We start from the raw sequence: 27,315 nt of genomic DNA, 5'->3' as shown, positions 1-27,315 counted from the left end.
CGTTCAGTGAGCCATACGCACGACTTCAAGAGGTCCAGACATACAGCTTTCAACAGGGTATAACTTCTGAACGGGTGATTATGGACAAACGGTTTTGCCTTCGTTTTGAAGGTGAAACCCAGTCCTATTAGAATAATTGATAGTATAATTACAGTTTTTGCCGATAGGAAAGCTACACGGGTTCGAAAACAGGTTAAAATAAAATCAAAATAAGCCATAAATCTTTACACAGCATTCACAGCTGTTTTGTTTCTTCGAAAAAGTTGTGTGTTTTCTAATGATAAAAAATACCTTCGAACATTGTTAACGCGAAAAATCAGAAACAAAAAAGTTATAAGTAAAAATAAGAATTGTAGGACTTTATCATAGAAAATATCTTATAACTCAATAACTGTGAGTGACAGAGACAACATGTCTTCTGCAAAATTTATGAAAATACTCTCCTCTACAACTTTGTTGAAGACGGCCAAGCGCTATCTCTTTTGGTTCAAAAGTTAAATTTTTTATAGCCTACTATGATCAATTTTTTAAAACAACAATGTTGCCAAAAGATAGCGCTTTTTACACACACACACAAACATTATAGAATATGTAAAATCGCTAATATGAACAGTTTTGACTCCAATGAATTAAGTACCTCTAAACGCTGTTTTGAGCCACTGTGCATCGCCAATCCATTTATTCAACTGAAAAAGAGCTTTCTGCTTTTTCTGTGGTGAGTCATCATTGTATCTTCCGTGTATGCTTGAAACTGGCACGTCATTTCATGATTAGAATGAAATGCTATCAGCGCCTAGCGGCAGTCATTACCTACCATCAAAGAATGTGAGCTGACAAGAAACGCAGTAGCTGCTACGCTTACAACGTCAGAACACAAACTAACGATTTTTTTTGTGTTCCCTTTTTATACGCGTCGCAGTTCATTCGATGAAAAAGAGGCAGTCCCAGCAACGCTTGCTTTTTGAGCGAATTGTACCGACCAATCATGGATCAGATAGTTACTACTTTCAAAAAAATCCATTATTTCCGCTATTTTTAGTAATTGCACATACTACAGAACTAGATACAAAATTGTTGTACATATTTCCAATCAGATAGCGTAATAATCTTATTTTTCTATTCAGTACAACGGCAGATATTCGCGTTTAAAAAATCGGGTAAAACTTCGGCAGAAAATTTTGAAACGGGACCCCTATATTGAAACGTTAGAAGTATTCTTCTTCAAAAGTGCCCGTTCTACGGGATAACACGATTTAGATCGACTTTAATAAACTCGTGTTAGAGCCACAGTTCAGAAAATGGAACAGTTAGTTAAGGTTAAAATGGAGCTTAAGCTCGCTGAGTTACGTACATTCAGCTGCATCACGTTAAAAACTGTGTTTTGATCACGTTTAGAAGTTTAGCACAGGCAGAGAACTTCATTGCAAAGAACAACATGCAACACGAGGTCTAATTGAATAACCCCAGAATCAAGATCCTCATACAAAAGGAAAACGACATGGTGGACGTGTGTATCCATTATTTGGTCCAACGCACTAGAGAAGATTACATCAAACGAATCATGTCGCAATATGTAGAAGTAGAATATATTACGAATGACACCTTTTCACCGGCATTCCCAACGGGGTTCGTATTGTGAGGATGCGAGTGACTAAACCAATATCTTCTTACATGATTATTGAATGCAAATCACCGAAGGAAGGCGTGACCTATAAGCAAACAACGTTAATCACATATCGTGCGCAGACCCCAACATTCCATTTCTGTAAGCATACAGCCCACTTCGGAAAAACATGCGCCGAAGTAACTAGTCAAAACTCATCTACTACAGCCAACTCTAACAGGCAACCACCTTCAGATAAACCAAAAACAACGATCCAATTAACCAATAATGCAAGTACAACGACCACGACAACCGCTCCTAAACCGCCAACAAAGAAGCAAATAAGCATAAGCATAAGCATAAGAGATCGCCCGTAGTTGCTACTCCGTTATTGACCAGAACCAAATTAGGTTGCAAAATGTTCATTGGAACAACATGCTTGGGAATAACATGATGAGCCACATTGTACAATAGACTGTCCAGAAAAATAATGAATTTTCGCCTGTACTACAATTCTTCCGAACATACTATTCAGCTAAATCTAACCATTATTCCATAAAAATGTTTAGTTTGTTAGAACCTAGTACTGATACACTATCATGCACTGCTAAGCCCCATGCAAAACTGATTCAGACATCACTTCGTTAAAAGTTTAATAACTTTTCCTATTGGAGTCGGATCGCTTTGCAGTCTTCAACAAAGTTGTAGACAATAAAATTATCTTCTTATGTTTCACTTTTGGTGATAATCTGATGTATACAGTGCCACCTAGCGGAGAAAATGTGAGTAAGAGGGTTTTCTCCATGTAAATTGTCGAAAAATCCCATACAAACTTCAAGCACGTTGGTCCGGTAGCTAGACTTGTTCGATTTGGCTCAAATTTGGAGCACACGCTCCTGGTGGGACTAGAAATCGACTCAGGGGTGGGCTCATGGGGGTCATTTTTTTTCTGTCACTCTATTGTACAATCTATTCTGATCCCTGCATGCTGATCAATACCGACGCCGGCTACGTCCGAATGCAGATCTTCTGGGAAAGGAAGGAATGTTAGTCCGATACATGTTGCTACTAGAGACCGAGGAATCCTCTGCATCTCCACATGTATCACGGGAAGGGGAGAGTTGTTAGTAAATGTGTCAACAGCGTTATCATGTAATAATTGCTCTGGGCAGCCGGCTGCCGAGAATTTGGGAAATTTATTTGTTGTATTAATAAGATTAGAAAAATGAGCACCTTGAGCTCCGGATAGCCGGCTATAAGGAGCACTACTTATATTTTTAATAATATTCAATCACGCGACGAATTTGTTCGTGGTTTCTATCGTGTCGGTGCTGCTTTTACCCGGCGATCGTTTGAATAAAATGCGGAATCTTATACAGAAGGTTCATCAGACTTTTCCATAGGTGTCGCGGAGTTAGTGGTTTGGAAGGGTATAGGGTCTAGGATTCACTCCAAGCAAGCGATCCGACCTGCAAAGCACTAGATAGTAGTTTATTTAGTCTTCGAGAACACGATCGCTCGAAAAAGAAGATCTTGTTTAGTTTTTGGTTCTTTCCAAACTCTGGGCAGCCGGCCACCGAGAGTATCCCACGTTTACCAAACAAAAGCAATTCCAACCCCACACAGCCGACCGGAGTATTGCCTAGAAAAGCTAATCTTATCTGCGTAATGGGCCGGATCACTATTTATTGCGACATTATTTAGACTAATTTTGCTATTCCTTCCCTACGATATATTTTTGGGTTGCAAACTACCGAGTGATAACACGTTATACAGACAGAGTTATGATAGCTCGAGATGTTATAAATCAACGAAAGTATTTCCTATTTTCCTTATTGGATTGTTTGTGAAATACATGTATACGAACGATTATATCGAACATTGAAGGTAAATACAGAGGATACCCGATGCACGGGCCTGTTACCAATAACGGAACATGAAATTAGATTCACCAAAACAGATGCGGCGAACCTTCAGTACGCATCGACCCGCGATCATCGATACCAGTCTAATCAAAGTCCCATTGGAGCCAACCCCCGAACAACAATTCGTCTTTACGGTATTGTCTTCCCGGCCAGATCCGCTCGCACCCCCTCACTCTGCCACCCCCGCAGAAGGCCAACAGCACCTAGTCGTCGCCTGTCCAAGGACCAAATGTCATCAATAGACCCAGACTCGCGTGGGGGCATGAGATAGAATTGAACGCTAACCAATGAACATGACAAAAACACTTATTCTTCGTGCGGACATAACTGAAGGTAATTGCCAACCGGTCCCCGATCCCTCTCGCGAATTGTCAATTCTCAAACATTATACATGATTGAAGTCATCATTCCACTTAAATAAGGCCATGTGTTTTCCCTAAGCACATTGAATGCTCTGTGGATCAGTTCCCCCGTTGGTAAAACAAACCCCAAACAAACATAGAAATTAGTTTGCTCAGTCCAAAGAAAAGTTGGCCGACCGGCGGATACGTGTTCCCTTACAATGCCATCACATCAACGAACGCCCAAAATTTACATGCGACAAAATATCTGCAATCCCGAATATAAAAGAATCAAAACCTCTACTCATTTGCAATAAAATAAGAAAGCAAAAAAACAGTTCAATATCCAAGGCGGCTCATTTCCAAAGATAGCACCGCCGATGAAACACCCAATAAAAAAAATAGGTGACAAGGGACGCGGACGAAATTAGCTGAGCACCGATCGGCTGGTTTGCCACCTATTTTTCGGGTCAAGATTTTTGGGGCGACACCTGGTAGTCGCAAGTCGCTTGTGAAACACCAATTATTTGATTATGCCAAATTTTCTTATCGCCGTATTTTTTCACTTTTCGGATCGAACTTTATTTTCCGAAAAACCATTTTTCACTATTTTTAGAATGTACACTGTGTTGCTAAACGTTTTCTGTGCACTTTTACTGTCCTTGCATCGGGAATCGACGGCCCGTAATGCGAGGAAAAGATTTTTTTTTCATTTGCCGAAATGAGATTTTCACACTGTCACCACTCGCGTCAGTCGAAAAATGCCTTTATAAGCCACTTCACTTTATAATATCGTTCAACTGCACCGTTATTCACACTTTAGATAACCGGAAGGCAATAAACTGTGCTGTAAATGATTAAAATTAACCGACGCGAAGGGAGCTCTACGAGAGTCAACCGCTCGTGACGAAGATGCACACTCGAATCCTATTACGACTCTAAACCGCCAACAAAGAAGCAAATACCGATGAAGACGGATTTACAACAGCGACCCGTAAGAACAAGAAACAAATAAGAACATCTGATCGTGAACAGCAAGAAAGCAGTACCGTTGATGACAGGGACGGGAACGATAACGCGAGACTTCACCGGCCAAGGAAAAGGATCTCAACACGCAGCAGCAAACTGCGTCAACAAGATCTCAAGTCAACAAGCAGACCGACATTCTTAGTATTTTTATTTTTACTTTTTGTAAAAAAATTAAAAGACCCACGGCTCAGTTGTGCAAACACATTAAGCCGTTTCAAATAAATTTTTGGATTAAAAAAAGAAGAAACGCTGGGAGTAACTGCTTCTAATCGAAAGCAAATCATGCAAATCAATCGATTTTCTTTCATTTTTTGCAAACTGTCCAAATTTGTGGATAGCATGTATCGATTCATTCGAAATTTTCCGTCAAAGTATATTGCGACATAGCCATTTCCTATGGGAAAAATCGTAATTAACTAGACTTTTCTTACTGAGCGAAGATGGTTAATGTCTATAGTTCAGTGCGAAGTTCTCTTGTTTGCTGTTGTGATCCATATTTTCACATATATTGTTGTACTTGTACTAATTTTCAATATAACCCTATAGAACGGGCATTATAGGGTAATTAACCCATTCATGCCCATGTTGTTTGTGGACAACAACGTTTTTAAACAGCTATAACTTTCGATTGTGGCGAGATTTGCTCACAAAAACAAGTAAGGCTCATTAATATGATTATTGCCTTTAATTTAAGTATTAACAGTTACAAGGATCAGCTCTAGAACTAAAGTTATTGCAATTAGTCTGATTGGATTCCGATGGAGCAGTGCTGCCAGGGACAGTTTACGTTGACGATGGAAAATGATTTTTTCATATATCTTTGTTATGGTGCAATAATATTGAAAACTGATAAAACTTATCAATTTAGACTGTCGTTGGCTACGTTTTCCACGTAATTAGACTATTGTAATTATTCTAGGAGAATTGTATTGAGCATTAGAAGGTAAAAATTGACCAGCTTCTGGCACTCTCATGGAAACGCCTATCTTTATAAAAATAGGCTTTTCGTATTTCTTGACCCCACCGTTTTCAAGGAAAAATATTTTTGAAACCCTACATGTACTAGAAAAAAGTTGGGCATGAAAGGGTTAAAAACACGAATTAGGATCACTAGTCTGTCTTCACTGCCATACCATTCATACCACGCCGTCCTCTAGTGTTATTACCTCTCCAAATAATCAATTTAAGTCGCCCTGCGCATCCCTACACATCACGAGCGCGAACACTCCAAACTTACAGTCGCTACCGTGCGCGACTACACGGTTGTCGATGATGATAAAACGCTAGTCGTATGTTTCAATATGTTCCTATAATTTTCAGAACTATCGGTAAGGCACGATCAGTTCTCTTCCACCCATTGGCCCTAGAACGTTCTGTCCGATCAATCAGGCAACTGTCCAGGGGGGAACAGAAGCCACAACATTCGGTGTCCATCCGCGGGAAAGTGTAGACGTGCCGTAATAGTAAGTGCATTACATCAGCAACTCCGGCTCGCTCAGTGTGCCTACAGCAGCTCAAATCGGTATCCACCTGGAATAACCCAACAGGTTAGCCAGCCGAGAATCAGTAGCGAACAAACCACGGCGCGGATCGTATGCACATAATCATCTTTATTCTCACGACGCGATCGCATTCACGCGGGTGTACAGTCTGTACACACATAAAACTAACCGGTGGAAAGTGAGGTCTGAGCAAACAAAACAATATAAAGTAGTGTGTTGAAATTGCCGGTGGTGAGACAGCTGGGAAAAGCTTGGTCCAGAAATCTCGGAATCCGCTTGCAAAGTGTATTGTTGGAATACCGTGCCTCGGACAGTATTGCTAGCTAACAGGAAACTGATGTAGAGTGTCATCACAGTTAACAGTACGTTAGTGAATGAAGTTTTCACTTTCACGTTGTGGTTAGCTGCCGCCAGCTTTGTTGGATACGCCCAAAACGGTTGCAAGGAAGCCTTACAGATCGCACACCAGAAATGCATCACACAAGGTACTGAAACCGCATGAACCGAACTCGTGATTGAGAAGAAGGGTGTATAATTAAGGTTTTATATTTTGTGACGCAGAATTAGTTTTATCATACTGTGGGATCTGCCTGTCAGACAGAGACTGTATAGTATAAGCTTCAGCTGCTGGTCACGCTGTGGCGTACGAGTGTGACCTTGGCTGGAGATGAGGTAGTGACGTGACGCTGTAAACTTGCGGAAAGGTAGCCGGTGCGGCGGTTTGAAGAGCGGTCGCTACAAAACAGGAAATATATTTCCTATTTTGTCGAATATCGAAAGAGCGCTACACAGCAAAATAAACGCGATTATGTTCATTCATCTAAATCGATTCGGGTAACTGGGCTACAGTATATTAAATCGAATGAAGCTGTATAAATTTCACGGGTATCTTCTTTTGTGATGGTCTGGATAATTTTTATTCTTTTGTCATCCATCGGTAATCAGCTTATTTTAACAACCTTACACGTATTAACTACTTACGTACTGTTGACGCATTTCAGCGAACCATGTCTGTAACTGAAATGAGTTCTTGAATACAACAGATCGAATTTTTGGTATCGAGTGATAAAATGAATTAAAAATGTGCAGAAAGATGTATGAAATAATGGAATTCGATGCTGGACTCTTGGTAAATTGTTATATCATGCTATTCGTAAGCATTTGTAGCAAACTCATTCACAAGGGTAGATGCGTCTTTCTTAGACAACCTCATTAGGATCTTTTATTCAATTTGGGATGCTCGAATTTTTGTATTTTTCGTCAAAAAATCTGGAATGTGAAATAAATGCACAACTTGGGTAAAAACTTATATTACCCATTACATGTCTAACGAATTTCTTGTTCATATAAATATACTATGGAAAGTTATAATCTCCGATAACAATAGAATAACTAAAATAACTAAATATGAATAAATATACAGCATAAATTCCACAGAAACGAAATCACATTGCATTATCCGCCGTAATCTGTGTTCAAAAGCTATTGTTTTGCTATGACCAATACAATAGAAAGCGCTATCACTACCAATGATGGTAAATTATGGACAACGTGCAATAGGTATGTGCATTTGTGCATATGAGGGAAGGCAGTGCAGAAAAAACTCGTTTGGCATGATACCTTCTATCTAAATAATGCTCCCCTTCAGAACTAATTTTAACTAATAGGAGACGGTGGAGTAAGCCGGAGTGGTGGGAAAACGAACTAGCGGGTTTGATGCGCATTTCTAATTAGCCAATTTTGTTCATTCTAACACCTATCAAATCGCGGCCATGGCTGTCTATTGGTGATACAAGCAAATACCAATTAAATTCGTTAAGGTCTCATACAAAAGGGTCTTCATTTTTTTGGCTCACTGAACAATCAAATTAGTCAACCCAATTCAACTCTTCATGTTAAGGGCACCTCCAAATATATTTATCTATCTATATCTATCTTCTATCTTCTATATATATAAAAGTCAATGTTTGTATGTATATGATTAATAGACTCCCAAACGGCTTAACCGATTACCGTAAAAAATTGTACATAGCAGGCGTTTGTTATGGAGCGTGTTTGTGTGCTATTAGTTGGGGATTATCTACCCGCCAATCGGCGTTTCGGAACTAATTATGTTTTCCTTCTATTTAGATGAAAGTCGCAGCAACGCGCGATGGGTATTAGCTAGTATTATATAAAAGTCAATGTTTGTATGTATATGATTTATGAACTGCTTAACGGGTTAACCGATTGCCGTCAAAATTTATACATAGTAGGCATTTGTTATGGAGCGTTTTTGTGTGCTATTGGTTGAGGATTACCTGCCCGCCAGATGGCGCTTCGGCACAAATTGTGTATTCCTCCTATTTCGTTGAAAGTTGCAGCAACGCGCGATGGGTATTAGCTAGTCTGGTATAAATCTATTATGAGGAACAAATTTAGATCTTTTCAAGCCCACCGCACAGATCTAAATTCTATAATATATCTACCAGTTTAAGATCCAAAAGCTGGTTTTTTGCTTGTTCCAAAAATTTGCACAAATTGGATCAGAAGTTGAATCTGATTTAAATCGTTTCAAATTGATGTTGACATTAATTTCCTGTAATTACGCGAGAAATTCGTAGACACAAATTCAAAAATAAGTGCTTTGTGAATGCATATTACAGCTTTATCTGGTATGCATTAACAATTATTTTTTTTGTAGGGAGCAGCTTGCTTCCAACAATAGTGCTATGTTATTCTGGACCAAATACAAATTAAATACACAAATGTACATGAGAAATGGTCCAGAAATTGTTGATAAATCAAAGTAATCAGATAAACTATGTAATTGGACGCTTTATCGAGAAATTTAGATAAAAACGAATGAAAATTACAAAACTTTGTAGCAGATGTTACTAAACTAGATGAGGTGTTTAGTGAACGTTAAAAATAACTGGACTAGACACAACTAGGTTAGATAATTGGAGATGGCATAACTGAATGACTAATTCAGTGTAGTCCAAAGATTAGAATATCTTTATAATCTATCACATGCACAAATATGTAAATCTCTCGTCTAATTGATAGTGACTGGCTCGTGATACTGTTGGATCTTACTGTGGTACTTTCCCCAGTATAAAGCTTACCGACTAAACCCAAACCACAGACTATAAGACATACCATTCGAAAACTTCGCTTGCTTTAAGGATCATTGTAAATATATTTTGCATTAAATAATTTTAGTTCGAACTATGGACGCATATGCGATAATGGCGCCACTGACATATACGCAAGTATACGGGGGGTACAGCACTAGTGAGTTTCCTGGCCTGAGGAATAACCCACTTGCAAATAACTTCAGGACCATTTTTAGACCACTTGGGCCCCTAGGAATTATTGAACAAAGAGGTTCCTATCACTGAGCAGATGTAAACAGATATATAGTAGTATGGTTCTCCATGCCACTCTACACACTTAATTTTTTCTGCCGAATCTTAGCTGTTTTTGCATCTTTTTCCGAAATCTTAACAGCTGAGATTCAGCAAACATTATTTTTTCTGAGATCTCAGTAAAAGTGACGTTTAAGTGCTGAGAAAATATTACACCGAAATCAGCAAACCAATCTTACTTTACTGGGATATCAGTTTCTAAATTTGCTGACTACACAACTGTTGGGAAATTACCGAGCCGAATTGAGTGTGTAAGGCTCCTCCAAATTTGAGGCAAATAAGCACACAGTTAAGTTCGTATGGAAAACATCATCAAAATATATGGAGAAAAACATTATAGATTCCGCTACCACATGACATCACACGCACGTTGATCTGCGTTGACCCAAAAAGTTTATGGCAAGTGACTTTGTTATGCGCAAGATGTCCAAAAAATCAAATTCCCGCCCACTGTGAGATAGTGTTACTAGCGATTAAAATGCTAAAGCATCATATTATAGAGAAAAATCGTCCAAGATCTTCAAAAACAGACTTATTGCGATGGCAATTGGAATGATAACATTTGAAGACGATAAATAAAAGATATACTATATTTTTAGCTTTAAGATAACTGTAAAATATTTCGTGAAAAACTATTCGTCCCCTTTTGAATATCACACTGGATTCCTTGTTTGAAAATTTTGCATAAAAAAATCTTTTGTCCCCCCCCCCCCCTCTTGTATATGGAACTGTATTTCTAGTCTTAAGCTAGCTGTAATTCTTGCTCTTAATATAAAAAATATCTGAACATTGTAACCTCCTAGTTTTAAGTATTTAAAATTTAAAAAACAAAAGAATTTGGCACCGCCAAGCTAACGCACTTGTGCCTATAAGATAAACAAACTGAATAAAAATGGACAGAAATGCAACTATGGAGACCAGATTACCACTTGTTAACTCTGTCAGGTAACTGCTATAATATGCAAATGTCGTCACACAGACTTAAGACTTAAGACTAGAAATACAGTTCTATATACAAGAGGGGGGGGGCAAAAGATTTTTTTATGCAAAATTTTCAAACAAGGAATCCAGTGTGATATTCAAAAGGGGACGAATAGTTTTTCACGAAATATTTTACAGTTATCTTAAAACTAAAAATATAGTTTGGTATATAAAAGGGGGAACAAATATTTATGAGAAATTTCACAGATATCTTAAAACTAGGGGTACAATTCTATTTACAAGATGAGGGACAATAGTTTTAATGCCATAACAGTTTTTGCAACCGGCCGAGACGGTTGTGCCTCCAGGTGGAAGGTTTTGTTCTGGAGAGAGTGACGGAGTGCGAGACGCTGTATGCGTTTTTGTGGGAGAGAGAGAGAGTTTGTTAAGTGTGAGTCGACAGTTGATACGTCGATGGCGTGGTCAACGGCATCCTCGACAAGTGGTGTTTTGACAGCAAACCGCGGGTAGACGAATTTGCCTACCACGGTGGCAGAAATCGACAGTGATCGTGTCTGTACACACAGAAAAAATATTTTGTATTGGTGTCGTCGAGCAATTCTAATCGACGAGAGGGGAAGCGTCACAGGTAGACCCATTTGCTCTATTTGTCTACCGCAGAAGTGGTACGACGAATAAGGAAAACAAGTGGCACCGAAAAGTGCCGCATCGACAGTGGGATTTTCGCAGCAAGCCACAGGTAGCCACATTTGTCTACCGCGGTGGTGAAAACGGAGAGAGTGCACTGGTGGTGGTGATACCGACGAGCAGCTTAACCGGAGAGAGTTTTTAAGTGTTGCAGGTAGGCCTATTTCTCTACTGAAGAAGCAACGCGACGAAGTAGGACAGCAAGTGTCACATTGTCAAACAACGGGCACCGAGTTTACAACGTAACACATGAGGTGTGTTCTACCGCTATAACAGGTATATTTTTCATTCCTTTTTGTGATAGTTTTTCTTGCTAGGTAAAATGGATGAAGAGATGGGAGAACGAGTAACAGACCCTCCCCCTAAGCCTGTTGAAAATGTAAACCCGAGTAGAATTAAAATTTACCCAGAATCGTCAACGGGACCATGGATTGTATTTATTAGGCGTAAAGTAAAGGCGCTAAATATCATTCAAATTTCGAAAGATTTGACTTCGCGATTCTCGGATGTAAAAGAGATCGTTAAAGTTAATAAAGATAAAATACGCATTGTCGTTGGTAGTCTCAAACAAGCCAATGCAATTGCTTCTTGCGAGCTTTTTACGCGTGAGTATAGAGCGTATATTCCTTCAAAGGAAATTGAAATTGATGGGGTCATCACAGAATCGAGTTTGACTGTTGATGACATAATTAAGCATGGGGTTGGTCGTTTCAAAGACACCATACTTAAAGACGTAAAGATACTTGAATGCAAGCAATTGCATTCAGTATCACACGAAGGAGATAAAAAAGTTTATCGACTGTCTGACTCCTTTCGAGTGACTTTCGCTGGGTCTGCGCTGCCCAACTATGTCATTATCGATAAGATTCGTCTCCCTGTTCGCCTTTTTATCCCTCGTGTAATGAATTGTCTTAATTGTAAACAGCTTGGCCACACAGCCACTTACTGTTCCAATAAGGCACGGTGTGGCAAATGTGGGGGTTCTCATCAAGAGGATACATGCAATGAAAATTCAGAAAAAATGTTTAATGTGCGGAGAAAACTCGCATGAGCTCCCTGCATGCCCCATTTATAAATTGCGCGAGGATAAAATTAAACGATCCTTGAAGGAGAGGTCTAAGCGCTCCTATGCAGAAATGTTGAAAAATGCTACCCCTAAACCCATCTTCTTAGAAAACACTTACACATCTCTATTTTCGGAACAGTCTGACTCTGACGGAGCGTGCGAAGGTACATCATTTGTTTTACCCGGAAATTCCAGAAAAAGAAAACAGTCTTCTTTTCCCAAGCTGCCAAGCAAGGGCCTTAAAATTTCTCCACCAATAGATAAACTGCGCCCAAAACCGAAAAATTCCGATTCAAAGCCGAAATCAATTCCACCCGGTTTTGGGAACGTACAATCCAAACAGAACACCATTACTGGAAATAATAAAATTTCGACTTCCTCTGAGCCTCAGCCGGGGGTAGGATTATTGAAATTTTCTGAAATTGTTGATTGGATTTTTAAAGCATTCAATATTTCTGAACCACTAAAGAGTATACTTTCAGCTTTCCTCCCAACAATTAGAACATTTTTAGAGCAGCTGATTGCTCAATGGCCCATCCTTGCAGCAATTATATCCTTCAATGGTTAATTCAACTCCTAAGGAGAAAGACTCCATCACTGTTTTACAGTGGAATTGCAGAAGTATCATACCAAAAATTGATTCTTTAAAAATTTTACTGCATAATTTAAAATGCGATGCTTTTGCTCTATGTGAAATATGGCTTACCTCAAACATTAATTTCAACTTAAATGATTTCAACATTATTCGCCTAGACCGAGACACCCCATATGGAGGAGTGCTTCTAGGAATTAAAAAGTGCTATTCTTTCTATAGAATTACCATCCCCATGATTGCTGGTATTGAGGCTGTAGCAGTCCAAACGAATATTAAAGGCAAATACATGTCTATCGCTTCTATATATATACCTCCCAAAGTTCAAATTGGACAACGTCAAATTTTTGAGGTAGTGGAATCCATGGCTGCTCTGCGTCTAATACTGGGAGACTTCAACTCCCACGGAGTATTGTGGGGTTCCCTCTACAATGATAATCGATCCTCTTTGATATACAATGTTTGTGACGAATTTAATATGACAGTTTTAAATACTGGCGAAACAACACGCATCCCCAGACCTCCTGCACGTCCAAGTGCATTAGATCTATCTCTGTGCTCGACATCACTTCGGTTAGATTGCACGTGGAAGGTTGTACCTGATCCTCACGGTAGCGATCATTTTCCAATCGTTGTTTCAATTAACAGTGAATTAGGCCTTACGAATTCAATCAATGTTCCTTATGACTTAACACGAAATATTGATTGGAAAACATACGAAACATTAATTTCCACTTCTCTTGCTTCGACAGAAGAGCTACCCCCTACCGAAGAATATGAATTCCTAGCGGGTTTAATTATTGAAGCAGCAGAACAAGCCCAAACGAAATGCAATCCTGGAATGACAATAAATAGACGGCCCCCTAATCCTTGGTGGGACAAAGAGTGCTCTGATGCATATGAAGCTAAACAAGTTGCCTACAAAGAAATTATGAAACAGAAAGGGGGTATACGTGAGAACTTTGAAAATTATTTCATTTTGCAAAACAAATTTGACAGTCTCCGTCGTGCCAAAAAGTCTAGTTATTGGAGACGCTTCGTTGATGGCTTGTCAAGAGAAACATCAGTACTCTTTGGAACACAGCCAGAAGAATGAGGAATCGTAACGTGACTAATGAAAGCGAAGATTTTTCGAATCGTTGGATATTCAATTTTGCCAAGAAAATTTATCCAGATTCTGCTCCTGCGCAGAAAATCACTCGCGATGCTCCCACAAGTAACGATTTCATAGATTCGCCTTTGACAATGATGGAATTTTCAATTGCACTCCTCTCATGCAACAATAATGCTCCGGGACTAGACAGAATTAAATTCAACTTGGTGAAGAATCTGCCTGACCTAGCAAAAAGACGCTTGTTGAATTTATTCAACAAGTTTCTTGAGCGGAATATTGTCCCGCGTGACTGGAGACAAGTGAGAGTTATCGCCATTCCAAAACCGGGAAAACCAGCCTCCGATCATAACTCGTATCGACCGATTGCAATGCTATCCTGCATCAGGAAATTGTTGGAAAAAATTATCCTACGACGTCTCGATAATTGGGTTGAGGCGAACGGCTTGCTCTCAGATACCCAGTTTGGTTTTCGGAGAGGAAAGGGAACGAATGATTGCCTGGCGCTACTTTCGTCAGAAATCCAACTCGCTTACGCAAAAAAGAACAAATGGCGTCTGTGTTCTTAGACATAAAAGGAGCATTCGACTCAGTCTCCATTGATGTTCTCTCGGAGAAGCTACATCAATGTGGTCTTTCACCGATATTAAATAATTATCTATACAATTTATTGTCAGAAAAGCACATGCATTTTTCATCTGGCGATTTGGCGACACTCAGAATAAGTTACATGGGCCTCCCACAAGGCTCTTGTCTAAGCCCCCTTCTCTATAATTTTTACGTGAATGATATTGATAATTGTATTGTCAGCCCATGCACTCTAAGACAACTTGCAGATGATGGGGTGGTTTCTGCCACAGGACCAAAAGCTATAAATTTACAACAACCATTGCAAGATAGCTTGGATAATTTATCAATTTGGGCTTTAAAACTGGGCATCGATTTCTCTACTGAGAAAACAGAGTTGGTCGTTTTCTCAAGGAAGCGTGATCCGGCTCAGCTTCAGCTTCAGTTGGTTGGTAGAACGATAGCCCAAGTCCTGACTTTTAAATACCTTGGAATTTGGTTCGATTCTAAAGGCACATGGGGAGGCCACATTAGATATCTAATAACGAAATGCCAACAAAGGATAAATTTTCTGCGAACAATAACTGGATCATGGTGGGGTTCTCATCCAAGTGACATGATAAGATTGTATCAAACAACAATACTTTCAGTAATGGAATATGGGTGCTTCTGTTTCCGTTCAGCTGCGAACACTCACATTATTAAACTGGAACGGATACAGTATCGTTGTTTACGAATTGCCTTAGGTTGCATGCAGTCGACCCATACGATGAGTCTTGAAGTACTAGCGGGAGTTCTTCCTTTAAAAGACCGATTCTGGGATCTCTCCTCTCGTTTACTTATTCGATGTGAGGTTATGAACCCACTGGTAATTGAAAATTTTGAAAGACTTGTTGAGCTTCAACCCAAAACCAGATTCATGACAGTGTATTTCAATCACATGTCACAAGAAATAACGCCTGCTAGGTATGTTCCCACATACGTCAATATACTAGATACTCCTGAATCCACTTTATTCTTCGACACGTCCATGCAAGCAGAGATTCGTGGAATTCCGGATCATCTACGCTCGCGGGAGATCCCTAAAATATTCACAAGCAAATATCAACACATAGACTTCCTTAAAATGTTTTACACTGATGGGTCACGAATCAGTGAGGCCACTGGTTTCGGTATTTTCAACAATAATTTTTCAATTTCTCTCAAACTTGCAGAACCCGCCTCTGTTTATATAGCGGAACTAGCAGCAGTTCACTATAGTTTGCAAATAATTAATACTTTACCCCCGAACCATTACTTTATCCTCACTGATAGTCTCAGCACAATTGCAGCTCTACGCTCAAAGAGGATTGATAATCAAGATCCATTCTTTTTGGGGAAGATACGAGAATCTCTGAGTAACCTAACAAGAAAATGTTATAAATTTACCCTAGTGTGGCTCCCCGCCCATTGCTCTATTGCGGGAAATGAGAAAGCTGATAATTTAGTCAAGATTGGTGCACTAGATGGTGAAATATATGAAAGACCCATCGCTTACAATGAATTTTATAGCGCTTCTCGACAGAGGACACTTGCTAGTTGGCAAACATCTTGGGGCAATGGAGATATGGGACGATGGCTACACTCAATTATCCCTAAAGTATCAACGAAGGCATGGTTCAAAGGATTGGATGTAAGTCGGGACTTCATCCGTGTGATGTCAAGACTCATGTCCAATCATTATACTTTAGATGCGCATCTCCGTCGTATTGGGCTCGCTGAGGGTAATCATTGTGCTTGTGGAGAGGGTTACCATGACATTGAGCATGTTGTTTGGTCCTGCACTGAATATCGTGAAGCCAGATCACAATTAGTAGATTCTTTACAAGTCCGAGGAAGACCAATCCATGTTCCTGTTAGAGACATCCTGGCGTATCGCGATCCTCCATACATGGAACTTATCTATCATTTTCTAAAAACAGCGTCTGTCAAAATTTAATTAAATTCATCTCCTCATACTCTCATCCAAGGCTAATCATTCACCAATTAAAGTGTCCTAGAATATTCAGTTTTTAAATTTAGACAATAACAGAAAAAAAGTAAATAAATACAAAAAATACTAGATCATTATGAAATATAACAATGTAAGGAAAAAAGCAAACAATAAAGTGATTTCAGTGTTAGTTTTAGACAAATTACTAGTATAGTTAAAATTAGTCTTAAGGATTTTTGTAACGTGCTATGTAAAAAAAGAAACTGGCGTAAAAAGCTTTTGCAAATGCCGTGTCAAATAAACGTATGGAAAAAAAAATAGTTTTAATGAAGAATAAAATTAACAGCTATCTTAAAACTTGGAATACAGTATACAAATTTGATTTTTTTGAAGGAGACTTATGCTTGGTTAAGATATTCAAAGGGGGGCTTATTTCCATCATCGGTGTAGCAACAGTTGTATCAAGAACAGGGGAGAGAAGGCGTATATGATGACATGGAGAGAAGAGCAGAACTTGTAACTTTCGGGTAAACGGGAGATCATCGACACAGTGCCTTGTCAGTAGGTCGTCGAGTACCGGGTTAGCGGATGGTATTCTTCAGACCCGCGGGGAAGTTATCAGACCATCGAGTCGCTTTCGCTTCAGATTCCTTCTATGCAGGGCGGTGGCGGTCGCATAGTGGCACTCTGGCACTGGTCGGGTATACAAGGAAGGACAGGGAGCTTCTGGAAACAATAAAAAAGAGAGAGGGGCTAAATTGGGATGTTTATCGTTTTTATAAAGATGTAAATAAGGGAAATATATGAGAGATCTCGATTTGCCAGCATACCCCGAACTGGGACATTTGGTGGTCTATCTCGGGCCCGAAGGGAATTCTTTAATTGAGACCTGGCGTCACAATACCCGGCGCATACCCAGACAACGTGATCGATATCGTGATAATCTTCATTACAAGCGCACCGACTACTCTCTGTGAGCCCAACACGCCGCAAATGCGCATCCAATGTATAGTGGTTGGACATAAGTCGGGATATTACACGTATGAAATCCCAACCCACATCCATCCCCCTGAAGCAAGGCTTTGTTGATACCTTCGGGACAATGAAATGTAACCATCGTCCAAGTTCCCCATTACTCCACAAAAAACGGCAATACACCAACGTTCGAGTGTCCTCTGATGATGATCTGTGGGCAAAGTGTCGATGATCCCAAGGGCATAGTGAATAGCGGCTAATTCGGCGACGTAAACTGAAGCAGGATCATTGAGCTTCAATGAAGCGGTGACATTATCATTGAAGATACCGAAGCCAATGGACCCAACGAGGTTTGATCCGTCGGTGTAGAACATTTTGTCGCAGTCGACTTCTCGGAATTTATTATAAAATATATTAGGGATCACTTGTGGTCGTATATGATCCGGGATTCCACGGGTCTCTTCCTTCATGGATGTGTCGAAGAATACAGTTGAATCAGAAGTATCAAAGAAAGGGACACGGTCGGGATTATATGAAGAAGGATTGACGCTCTGTGCCATGTAGTCGAAGTACAAGGACATACGGGTTTGAGAATTAAGCTCGACGTGCCTTTCGCAGTTTTCAATTACCAGCGGGTTCAAGATATCGCATCGGATGAGCAATCGATATAAGAGTTCCCATAATCGATTTTTCATCAGTAAAACGCCCGCCAGCACTTCGAGACTCATCGTATGGGTCGAGTGCATGCAATCCAAGGCAATGCGCAAGCAGCAATACTGGATTCTCTCTAGTTTGATGAATTGTATGTTCGCAGCGGAGCGGAAACAGAAACACCCGTACTCCATCCCCGATGTTGTTTGGTATAACCTGATCAGGTCTCCTGGGTGGGCCCCCACCATGTTCCAGTTATTGTCCGGAGAAAATTGGTCCTTTGTTGGCATTTCTGTTTCAGATACCTAATGTGACATCCCCAGCTATCTTTAGAGTCGAACCAGACCCCGAGATATTTGAATGAGAAGACCGGATTGATCGTTACACCCATTAATAGAAGCTGGAGTTGCGCCGGCTCACGCTTCCTAGAGAAGACAACCAAATCAGTTTTCTCCGTGGAGAACTCAATACCCAGCTGGAGAGCCCAAGCAGACAAGTTGTCCAAAGTATCTTGTAATGATCCTTGCAAACCGGCAGCTTTGGGCCCTGTAACAGAGACCACCCCGTCGTCTGCAAGTTGCCTTAACGTGCATGAATTGGCAAGACAATCATTCACGTAAAAGTTGTAGAGTAGGGGACTTAGACATGAGCCCTGGGGAAGACCCATGTAGCTAAATCGCGATGTTGTTAAATAGCCATGCGAAAAGTGCATGTGCTTTTCAGACAACAGGTTTAGCAAAAAGTTATTTAAAATCGGTGAAAGACCATGCTGGTGCAGCTTCTCTGACAGAATGTTGATAGAAACTGAGTCAAAAACTCCCTTAATATCCAAGAAGACTGATGCCATCTGCTCTTTGTTGGCATATGCCATTTGCATTTCTGTATAAAGCAACGCAAGGCGATCGTTCGTCACTTTGCCTTTGCGGAAGCCAAATTGTGTATCTGACAGTAAGCTATTTGCTTCGACCCAGTTGTCGAGCCGAAACAGGATCATTTTCTCGAACAACTTCCGAATACAGGACAGCATTGCAATCGGCCGATACGAGTTGTGGTCGGAGGCTGGTTTTCCTGGTTTTTGGATGGCGATGACCTTCACTTGCCTCCATTCATAAGGGACAATGTTACCCTCAAGAAACTTGTTAAATAAATTCAACAGGCGCCTTTTTGCAGTGTCAGGCAGATTCTTCAGCAAGTTGAATTTGATTCTGTCTAACCCTGGGGCGTTATTGTTGCACGATAAGAGAGCAAGTGAGAACTCCACCATCGAAAACGGTGTTTCGTTCGCGGTATCGTGAGAAGACGCGGCGCGGTACGTTTTCTGTACCGGGACAGAGTCCGGACAGATCTTCTTGGCGAAAGCGAATATCCAACGGTTTGAATATTCCACGTTCTCGTTGGTACTATTATGATTACGCATACGTCGAGCCGTACCCCAAAGAGTGCTCATCGCTGTTTCTCTCGTTAACCCGTCGACGAACCGGCGCCAATAACTGCGTTTTTTGGCTTTCATTAGACTCTTCATTCGCCTTTCTAACGACGCGTACTGTTGATAGCTAGCGAGTAACCCGTCTTCCCGGAAGGCCTTATATGCAGTGGACTTTTCCGCGTACAGCTCTGAGCACTCTTTATCCCACCACAGGGTGAGAGACCGTCCATGGGTATTCGCGCTGGGTACTGGTTTAGTCTGAGCTTGATTCGCACTGTCGAGAATCAAGCCAGCCAAAAACCTGTACTCTTCCTCCGGAGGAAGTTCTTGAGTGGATTCGATTTTAACGGATATCGCGGTCGCGTAACTCTTCCAATCAATGTTCCGTGTGAGGTCATACGAGACATTGATTGTTTTCGATGGTCTTGAACCGTTAGCAATTGAAATCACGATAGGCAAATGATCGCTACCGTGGGGATCAGGGATCACCTTCCACATGCAATCTAACTGTAGCGATGTCGAGCAAAGCGACAAATCCAACGCGCTTGCGCGTGCTGGTGGTGTAGGAATCCGCGTCATTTCTCCCGTGTTTAAGATGGTCATGTTGAAATTATCGCAAAGATCTTGGATTAATGTTGATCTATTATCATCATGAAGACAGCCCCATACCGTACCGTGCGAGTTAAAGTCTCCCAGAACTAGCCGCGGTGCCGGTAAGGATTCCGTGATATTACAAAGCGTTCGGTGCCCTACCGAGGCTCTAGGAGGAATGTAGATGGAAGCAATGCAAAGGTCTTTACCTTTGATTAAAACTTGACAAGCGACAATTTCAATGCCTGGTGTCGAAGGGAGGTTAATTCGGTTGAAAGAATAGCACTTTTTGATCCCCAAAAGTACTCCTCCATAGGGGTTTTCTCGATCCAGACGAATTATATTAAAGTCGTGGAAGTTGAGATTTATATCGGAAGTTAACCAAGTTTCACATAATGCGAAAGCATCACATTTTAAACTATTTAGTAAAAATTTAAAGGAATCGATTTTCGGGAGGATACTTCTGCTGTTCCACTGTAGAACAGTGATCGAATCGGTGACCTCGTTCGATGACTTAGCCATCGAAGGATACGATCGCTGCAAGGAGGGGCCATTTAGTAGTCAATTGCTTCAAAAATGTTTGCACTATAGGGAGAAAACGTATCAGAAGGCTTTTAAGAGGATCAGTAACATTGAAAGCTGTGAAAATTAAGTCCACTATGTCAGAAAATTTCATTAGTCCGCTACTGGACTGAGTATCTGTTTGAAAAAAGGGGACACTTGGGGTTTTTGGTGTCCCTGGAAGTGGTGGGTACTCCTTGTTAGAATTAATATTTCCAAGTCCTGGAGCAAATTGCTTCGGCTTTTGTGCATCACTTCCGTTGGATTTATTGGTTGTAGATGGCGCACTCTGAGTGGACGACACCTTGGCACCCTTACGAGGCAATGTAGGGGAGGCTGGATTTCTCCTCTTCCTGGATTCCCCTGGGTTAACCAAAGATGTTCCCTCTCGTGGGTCGTCAGATTCTTGCTCAACGCCAGCCAAAAGAGCAAAGGAATTTTCGGAAGGGACAGATGGCGAAGCATTCTTTAGCATTTCTGCATAAGAACGCCTTGAGCGTTCCTTAAGGGAGCGCTTAATTTTATCCCCGCGCTGCTTGTACGCTGGGCATGATTTAAGAGCATGTGAAGGGCCCCCGCAGCAAATACACTTTTCAGTTTCTTTGTCGCAAGAGTCATCCTCATGCTCTCCTTCGCATTTGCCGCATCGTTTCTTATTTCCACAATATGTGGCTGTGTGGCCCAACTGCTTGCAATTGCTGCAGCTCATGACCCGCGGTACAAACAGGCGAACTGGTAGGCGAACCCTGTCAAGGAGGATGTAGTTGGGAAGAGAGGACCCGGCGAATGTCACCCGAAGCGAGCCTGATAGAGAGTAGGTAGTCTTACCTCCCTCGGTGTTTGCGGTATACAATTGTTTGCATTCTAAGATCTTAATCTGTTCAAGAGAGGGGTCCTTAAAGCAGCCAACCCCGTGCTCCAACAGTTCTTCGCATTTCAGGCCCGGTTCGGACACTACCCCATCGATTTCACAGGCCACACAAGGCACGTACGCTTTAAATTCCCGTGTAAAGCGCTCACAGCAAGCAATCGCGTTTGCCTGGCCGAGATCATTCACTAGAACACGTATCTTGTTTGCCCGAACACGTGTTATCTGAGCTACTGCCGGGTAATTAGCAGTCAGATCTCGAGAAAGTTTTAATATATTAACCGGTTTCTCTCCGGTCCGAAAATATACCACCCATGGCCCAGAGGAACCTTCTGGGTACTGCTTTATACGGGGAGCAATGCGAGTATTAGGGGGATCAGGGACTTCCATGATTACATCAGATGGTATTTCGCCCTCGGCCATTTAAGCACGAGGGCAGAGCGTTATATAAACGGGAATGTGTCTTATTATTTGATTACAAGGTAGAGTAAAAGTAGGGAAAAGGAAAGAAAGCAAACGAGGGAAAAAAATAAAGCAAAACTTATCTGCAAACAACGTCGATTGTTCCGCACCAGCGAAAACAATGTGCTGGATTTACTTTCGGCACCAGCAGAACGACAGCTAACGAACGAACAAAGGATGACCTTGACTCACTAAAATTTACACACCGAACACCACTGTGAAATATAACGATCCGTTCCGTTCAAAGGTTGGGAGACGTATGTTCGGGCGTTATTGTTGCATGACAAAAGAGCAAGTGAGAATTCCACTATCGAAAACGGTGTTTCGTTCGCGGTTTCGTGAGGAGACGTGGCGCGGTACGTTTTCTGTACCGGGACAGAGTCCGGACAGATCTTCTTGGCGAAAGCGAATATCTAGCGGTTTGAATATTCCACGTTCTCGTTGGCACTGTTTCGGTAACGCATACGTCGAGCCGTACCCCAAGGAGTGCTCCTCGCTGTTTCTCTCGTTAACCCGTCGACAAACCGGCGCCAATAACTTTGTTTTTTGGCTTTCATTAGACTCTTCATTCGCCTTTCTAACGACGCGTACTGTTGATAGCTAGCGAGTAACCCGCCTTCCCGGAAGGCCTTATAGGCAGTGGACTTCTCCGCGTACAGCTCTGAGTACTCTTTGTCCCACCACAGTGTGGGATACCGTTATTGGGTATTCTCGCCCGGTACTGGTTAGGTCTGAGCTTGATTCGCGCTATCGATAATCAAGCCAGCCAAAAACTTGTACTCTTCCTCCGGAGGAAGTTCTTGAGTGGATTCGATTTTAACGAATATCGCGATCGCGTAACTCTTCCAATAAATGTTCCGTGTGAGGTCATACGAGACATTGATTGTTTCTGATGGTCTTGAACCGTTAGCAATTGAAATGAAGATAGGCAAATGATCGCTACCGTGGGGATCAGGGATCACCTTCCACCTTCAATCTAACTGTAGCGATAAATCCAACGCGCTTGCGCGTGCTGGTGGTGTAGGAAGGAATCCATGTTATTTCTCCCATGTTTAAGATGGTCATGTTGAAATTGTCGCAAAGATCTTGGATTAATGGTGATCTATTATCATCGTGAAGACAATCCCATACCGTACCGTGCGAGTTAAAGTCTCCTAGAACTAGCCGCGGTGCCGGTAAGAATTCCGTGATATTACAAAGCGTTCGGTGCCCTACCGAAGCTCTAGGAGGTATGTAGATGGAAGCAATGCAAAGGTCTTTGCCTTTGATAAAAACTTGACAAGCGACAAATTCAATGCCTGGTGTCGAAGGAAGGTTAATTCGGTTGAAAGAATAGCACTTTTTAATCCCCAAAAGTACTTCATAAGAGTTTTCTCAATCCAGACGAATTATATTAAAGTTGAGATTTATAACGGAAGTTAACCAAGTTTCATATAATGCGATCGCCGTTTCAATTAAAAGTTATGTGTCATTCTAACAGCCTTCTACATTATTGGCATATGAACCACGTAATGTATGTTGAAAAGCGAAAAATATGTATTTACGTGAATAATGCAGAAAAATTTAAGTGCCTAATTTATTGATGGTATTATTGTTAGAGTCAAACGAATATTGAAATCAAACAGTTGAGGGTATGATTTTGTTTCTCTTTCTACGGAAAAGCTTTTTCAATGACTACCGTGGACATTTTCGATATTTTCCGTCTTATTAACCCGATTGAACAGCCGCTAACGTACTTTATAATTAATTTATGGGATTCTTTTTTCTTTCGAACTTTCAAATGACTTATAAATATACAATAGTCGAATGTGTAGTTGAATTATTATTACAGAGATGGATGTCAGACATAAAAAACCAATCAATCCATAAATGTTATGCGATACTTGCTTTTTATTGCTTGGCTAGAGGCGATCGATATGCAAATTTCATCCGTCTAATATGTATATACTACTTTATATATTACTATACACAAACGAAAACATATATATCTCTAATGTTTGCTACTACGTTGCAAAGAAAAATAATTATTATTCGAAAAAATAATAACACACAATCGACGTTTAGGTGTTTGAAGTAATTACGTGCAGTCAGAATAATTTGGTCACGATTAGTGATGACTCGATCGTTGTGCTCCCCCTTATTGATTGAAAATAAACCGTAATTCTTGCTAAAGAACTAGTTTTAACTCCGGATAAACTAGCGGATCATGTGAAATTTGCATGAATGGGATTCTTCATTGATCGTATTCTAATGAGTTTTGTTGAAAGATCAAAAGTTTATTTTAGCATACGTACTGCCGAGCCGAGATCGAACAACTTGAATACCTGTAAGTCGGCAACAAAGATTTTGAATTATGAGAGATTTTAACAAAATTAATTAGTAGAGCTTGCCGAAAAAAACCTTTTTGAAAAGATATCATAAATGATATGAATTCTAATGAATATATAAGAAATGATACCTGGTTCAAACGGTTAACGCACATGTAACAATGTGTGACATTCTGATACTGAGAAAAATTCCAAACAGTCACGTACCGATGATTTGCTTCGATGTGTTCTTCAACTGGTGATGAACCTTGACTGAATTCTCACCGACAATCGAAACACGTGTAGCGCTAAGATATTTGTACGCGATGCAAAATATGTTTTTTTCTAAATATTATTTGAAATCTTAATTTTTCGGCCTACGATAATGGCTCAAACAACGCATCATGTTCACATAAAAAAACAAGCGCATTAATTTTTTAATTTCGTTCCAGATTCCAGATTCGGATAGCAGACTCCTGCATAGCCCTGCTCATACTGCTAGTGATAGACACCTGCCTGCAGCACGTGACATCCGATGAATGTGTCAGCACAAAGAGCGATCGTCACCGTACGATTATGGAAAAGTACAGAGGCTCTGCCAATTGGAACGCGATTCTAACAGAAGACACATTGCATCTAAATGAAAATCAGACCGAAATGGACCTTTCCAAGCAAGGCTTCAGTGCGGTCCACTGGCATCTGAGTAGTATCGTCGGCGAAGGATACGATGTGTACGAACTCGATATGTCCTACAATAACATCGATGAGCTGAACGAGCTGACATTTCTAAAATTCTATTCGCTAGAATCGATGAATCTTTCGTACAATCGAATAACTGTAGTGCACAATTTGACCTTCGGTTCGTTGATTCGTTTGATGGATTTAGATTTGTCTTACAACTTTATCCACACGATCGAGAAGGAAGCCTTCAATCGTCTGTACGGCCTGGAGTCACTGAACCTACGAGAAAACTGTTTGATTACGCTGAACGAGCATCAGTTCCATTTTAATGATCACCTTTCTTTAGTACACTTGGATCACAACCAGCTATCGTTCCTACCTTCAGTTCTGTTCGATGTACCGGCCATGGTTGAGGAACTATTTGAACTCGATCTATCGTTCAACCACTTTCGACGTATGCCTTATATAGAAGCGAAAGAAATCGGCATGCTGAAAATCGACAACAATCAAATCAATATTTTATCGGTCAACCGTACCTACAATGTGCGAGCGTTGGAAGCTCATCACAACGATATTCAGGATGCTGACCTCTTCCAATTCAGTTCCGCGGAACACATCGATCTATCACACAATCATTTAGACAACATCGCCGGTTTACACGAAATGAATCAACTCGAATATTTGGATCTGTCATCCAATAACGTTACAAAGTTTGATTATAACTTGAAATATTCTATTCGAAACGTTCCGACGTTGACAACTCTGCGACTTCAAAACTGTAGTCTCACAGAGGAAAACATGGAGGGTCTGCTAGCTTCGGAATCCCTGCTGAATTTAGACCTATCGCAGAACAGCTTCGTTCACTTGAACATGAGCCACCTATCTAAGCTGAAATCGCTCCAATATATGAGCTTGAACTTCAACTTTCTCCAAGAACTAATCGATTACGAGCGTATGGCAACGCATTTTCCCTACCTCGAAATGATTTCGCTATCCTTCAACCGATGGAACTGTTCGTACTTTGACAAAGTATTGGCCTACCTGAACCAAACCCACATTCGGACAACAACTGATCCTCGAGATTGCTGGATCAACGGTAGCCACGTGACTGATTCGGATGTCCAGGACACATTCGAGCCGGACTACACCTTGAACCAGGTGAAACGGGATATGAACGTTGTAAAGAACCTTGGTCGCAGTATAACGTACCTAATGTATCTCATGAACTACAACATGCGTGGAGTGAGCAACCATACCCAGTTCTTGCTACTGCAGAATGATCGAAAGATGCAACGAATGGACGTGGAAATTAGTCACTTATTCGGGATGGTTGCTTTCATGGTGGCAGTATTCTGTGTCATGCTGGTGCTTGCGCTAGCCTACGGATTACGGGTGCTGTACAGGAAATGGCAAATGAACCGATCGGTCAAAGTGGTTACATACAGTAACAAACGGAACAATGAGTTCAGCAACGGTGTTGCTGTCAACGAAGTTATACGTGATAATATTTAAGGTAGTGGTTGTCCCGTGCATGGAGGGTGCCATAACTGTACCAAATGTGAGAAAAGTTTTAACTAAAGTGATATTGATAAAAGAAGTAAATTTTTTTTTTTAAATTTAAGATGCGTGTTTCTTTTTATTCAATGTCTACATGTGTAAGAGAATAGCCTGGATGTGAAACACCAGTAATTTGAAAAGTACCGAACCGGTAAATTAACCCCCACTTAAATAATTTTCTTGAACACTGCAAAAATGAAGAGAGAAGCTTTTTCATATTTTTTTAACACTTTTTTGTTACTTAAAAGGAGCGGAAAATGAATAAAGTAAACAGTGAAGCGGGATGCATGCTTCAAGCTGTTAATTCGAGTTCAGCTTACGTGGTTCTGAAAGATTCTAAATCAGTTAATAATAGCTGTCAAATAGCAACTTGGCCAAGAAAAATCCAAATCCAATGTGAATGTACATTAATCTACTTTAGTGTTCAACAAAGAATCCGAAGTTAGTTGCCAAAATCGTCCATTTAAAAAAAAATCAGTGGAATACTGTA

The 27,315-nt window shown here is 40.7% G+C and overlaps 1 protein-coding gene across 1 annotated transcript; it reads left to right on the top strand.

Annotated features, from left to right (window-relative positions):
- Window positions 1–6,233: 6,233 nt before the first annotated feature.
- Window positions 6,234–26,887, top strand: LOC131684982 (toll-like receptor 13). Its single transcript, XM_058968294.1, has 2 exons — window positions 6,234–6,885; window positions 25,040–26,887. The coding sequence occupies exons 1-2, from the start codon at window positions 6,872–6,874 to the stop codon at window positions 26,778–26,780; spliced, it is 1,755 nt and encodes a 584-aa protein (XP_058824277.1). The 5' UTR covers window positions 6,234–6,871; the 3' UTR covers window positions 26,781–26,887.
- Window positions 26,888–27,315: the final 428 nt, after the last annotated feature.

Source organism: Topomyia yanbarensis, chromosome 2, assembly GCF_030247195.1.
Source record: "Topomyia yanbarensis strain Yona2022 chromosome 2, ASM3024719v1, whole genome shotgun sequence".
Classification (NCBI taxonomy): domain Eukaryota; kingdom Metazoa; phylum Arthropoda; class Insecta; order Diptera; family Culicidae; genus Topomyia; species Topomyia yanbarensis.
Note: the sequence above shows the minus strand (reverse complement) of the source record. Positions and strands in the feature narration are given on the sequence as shown.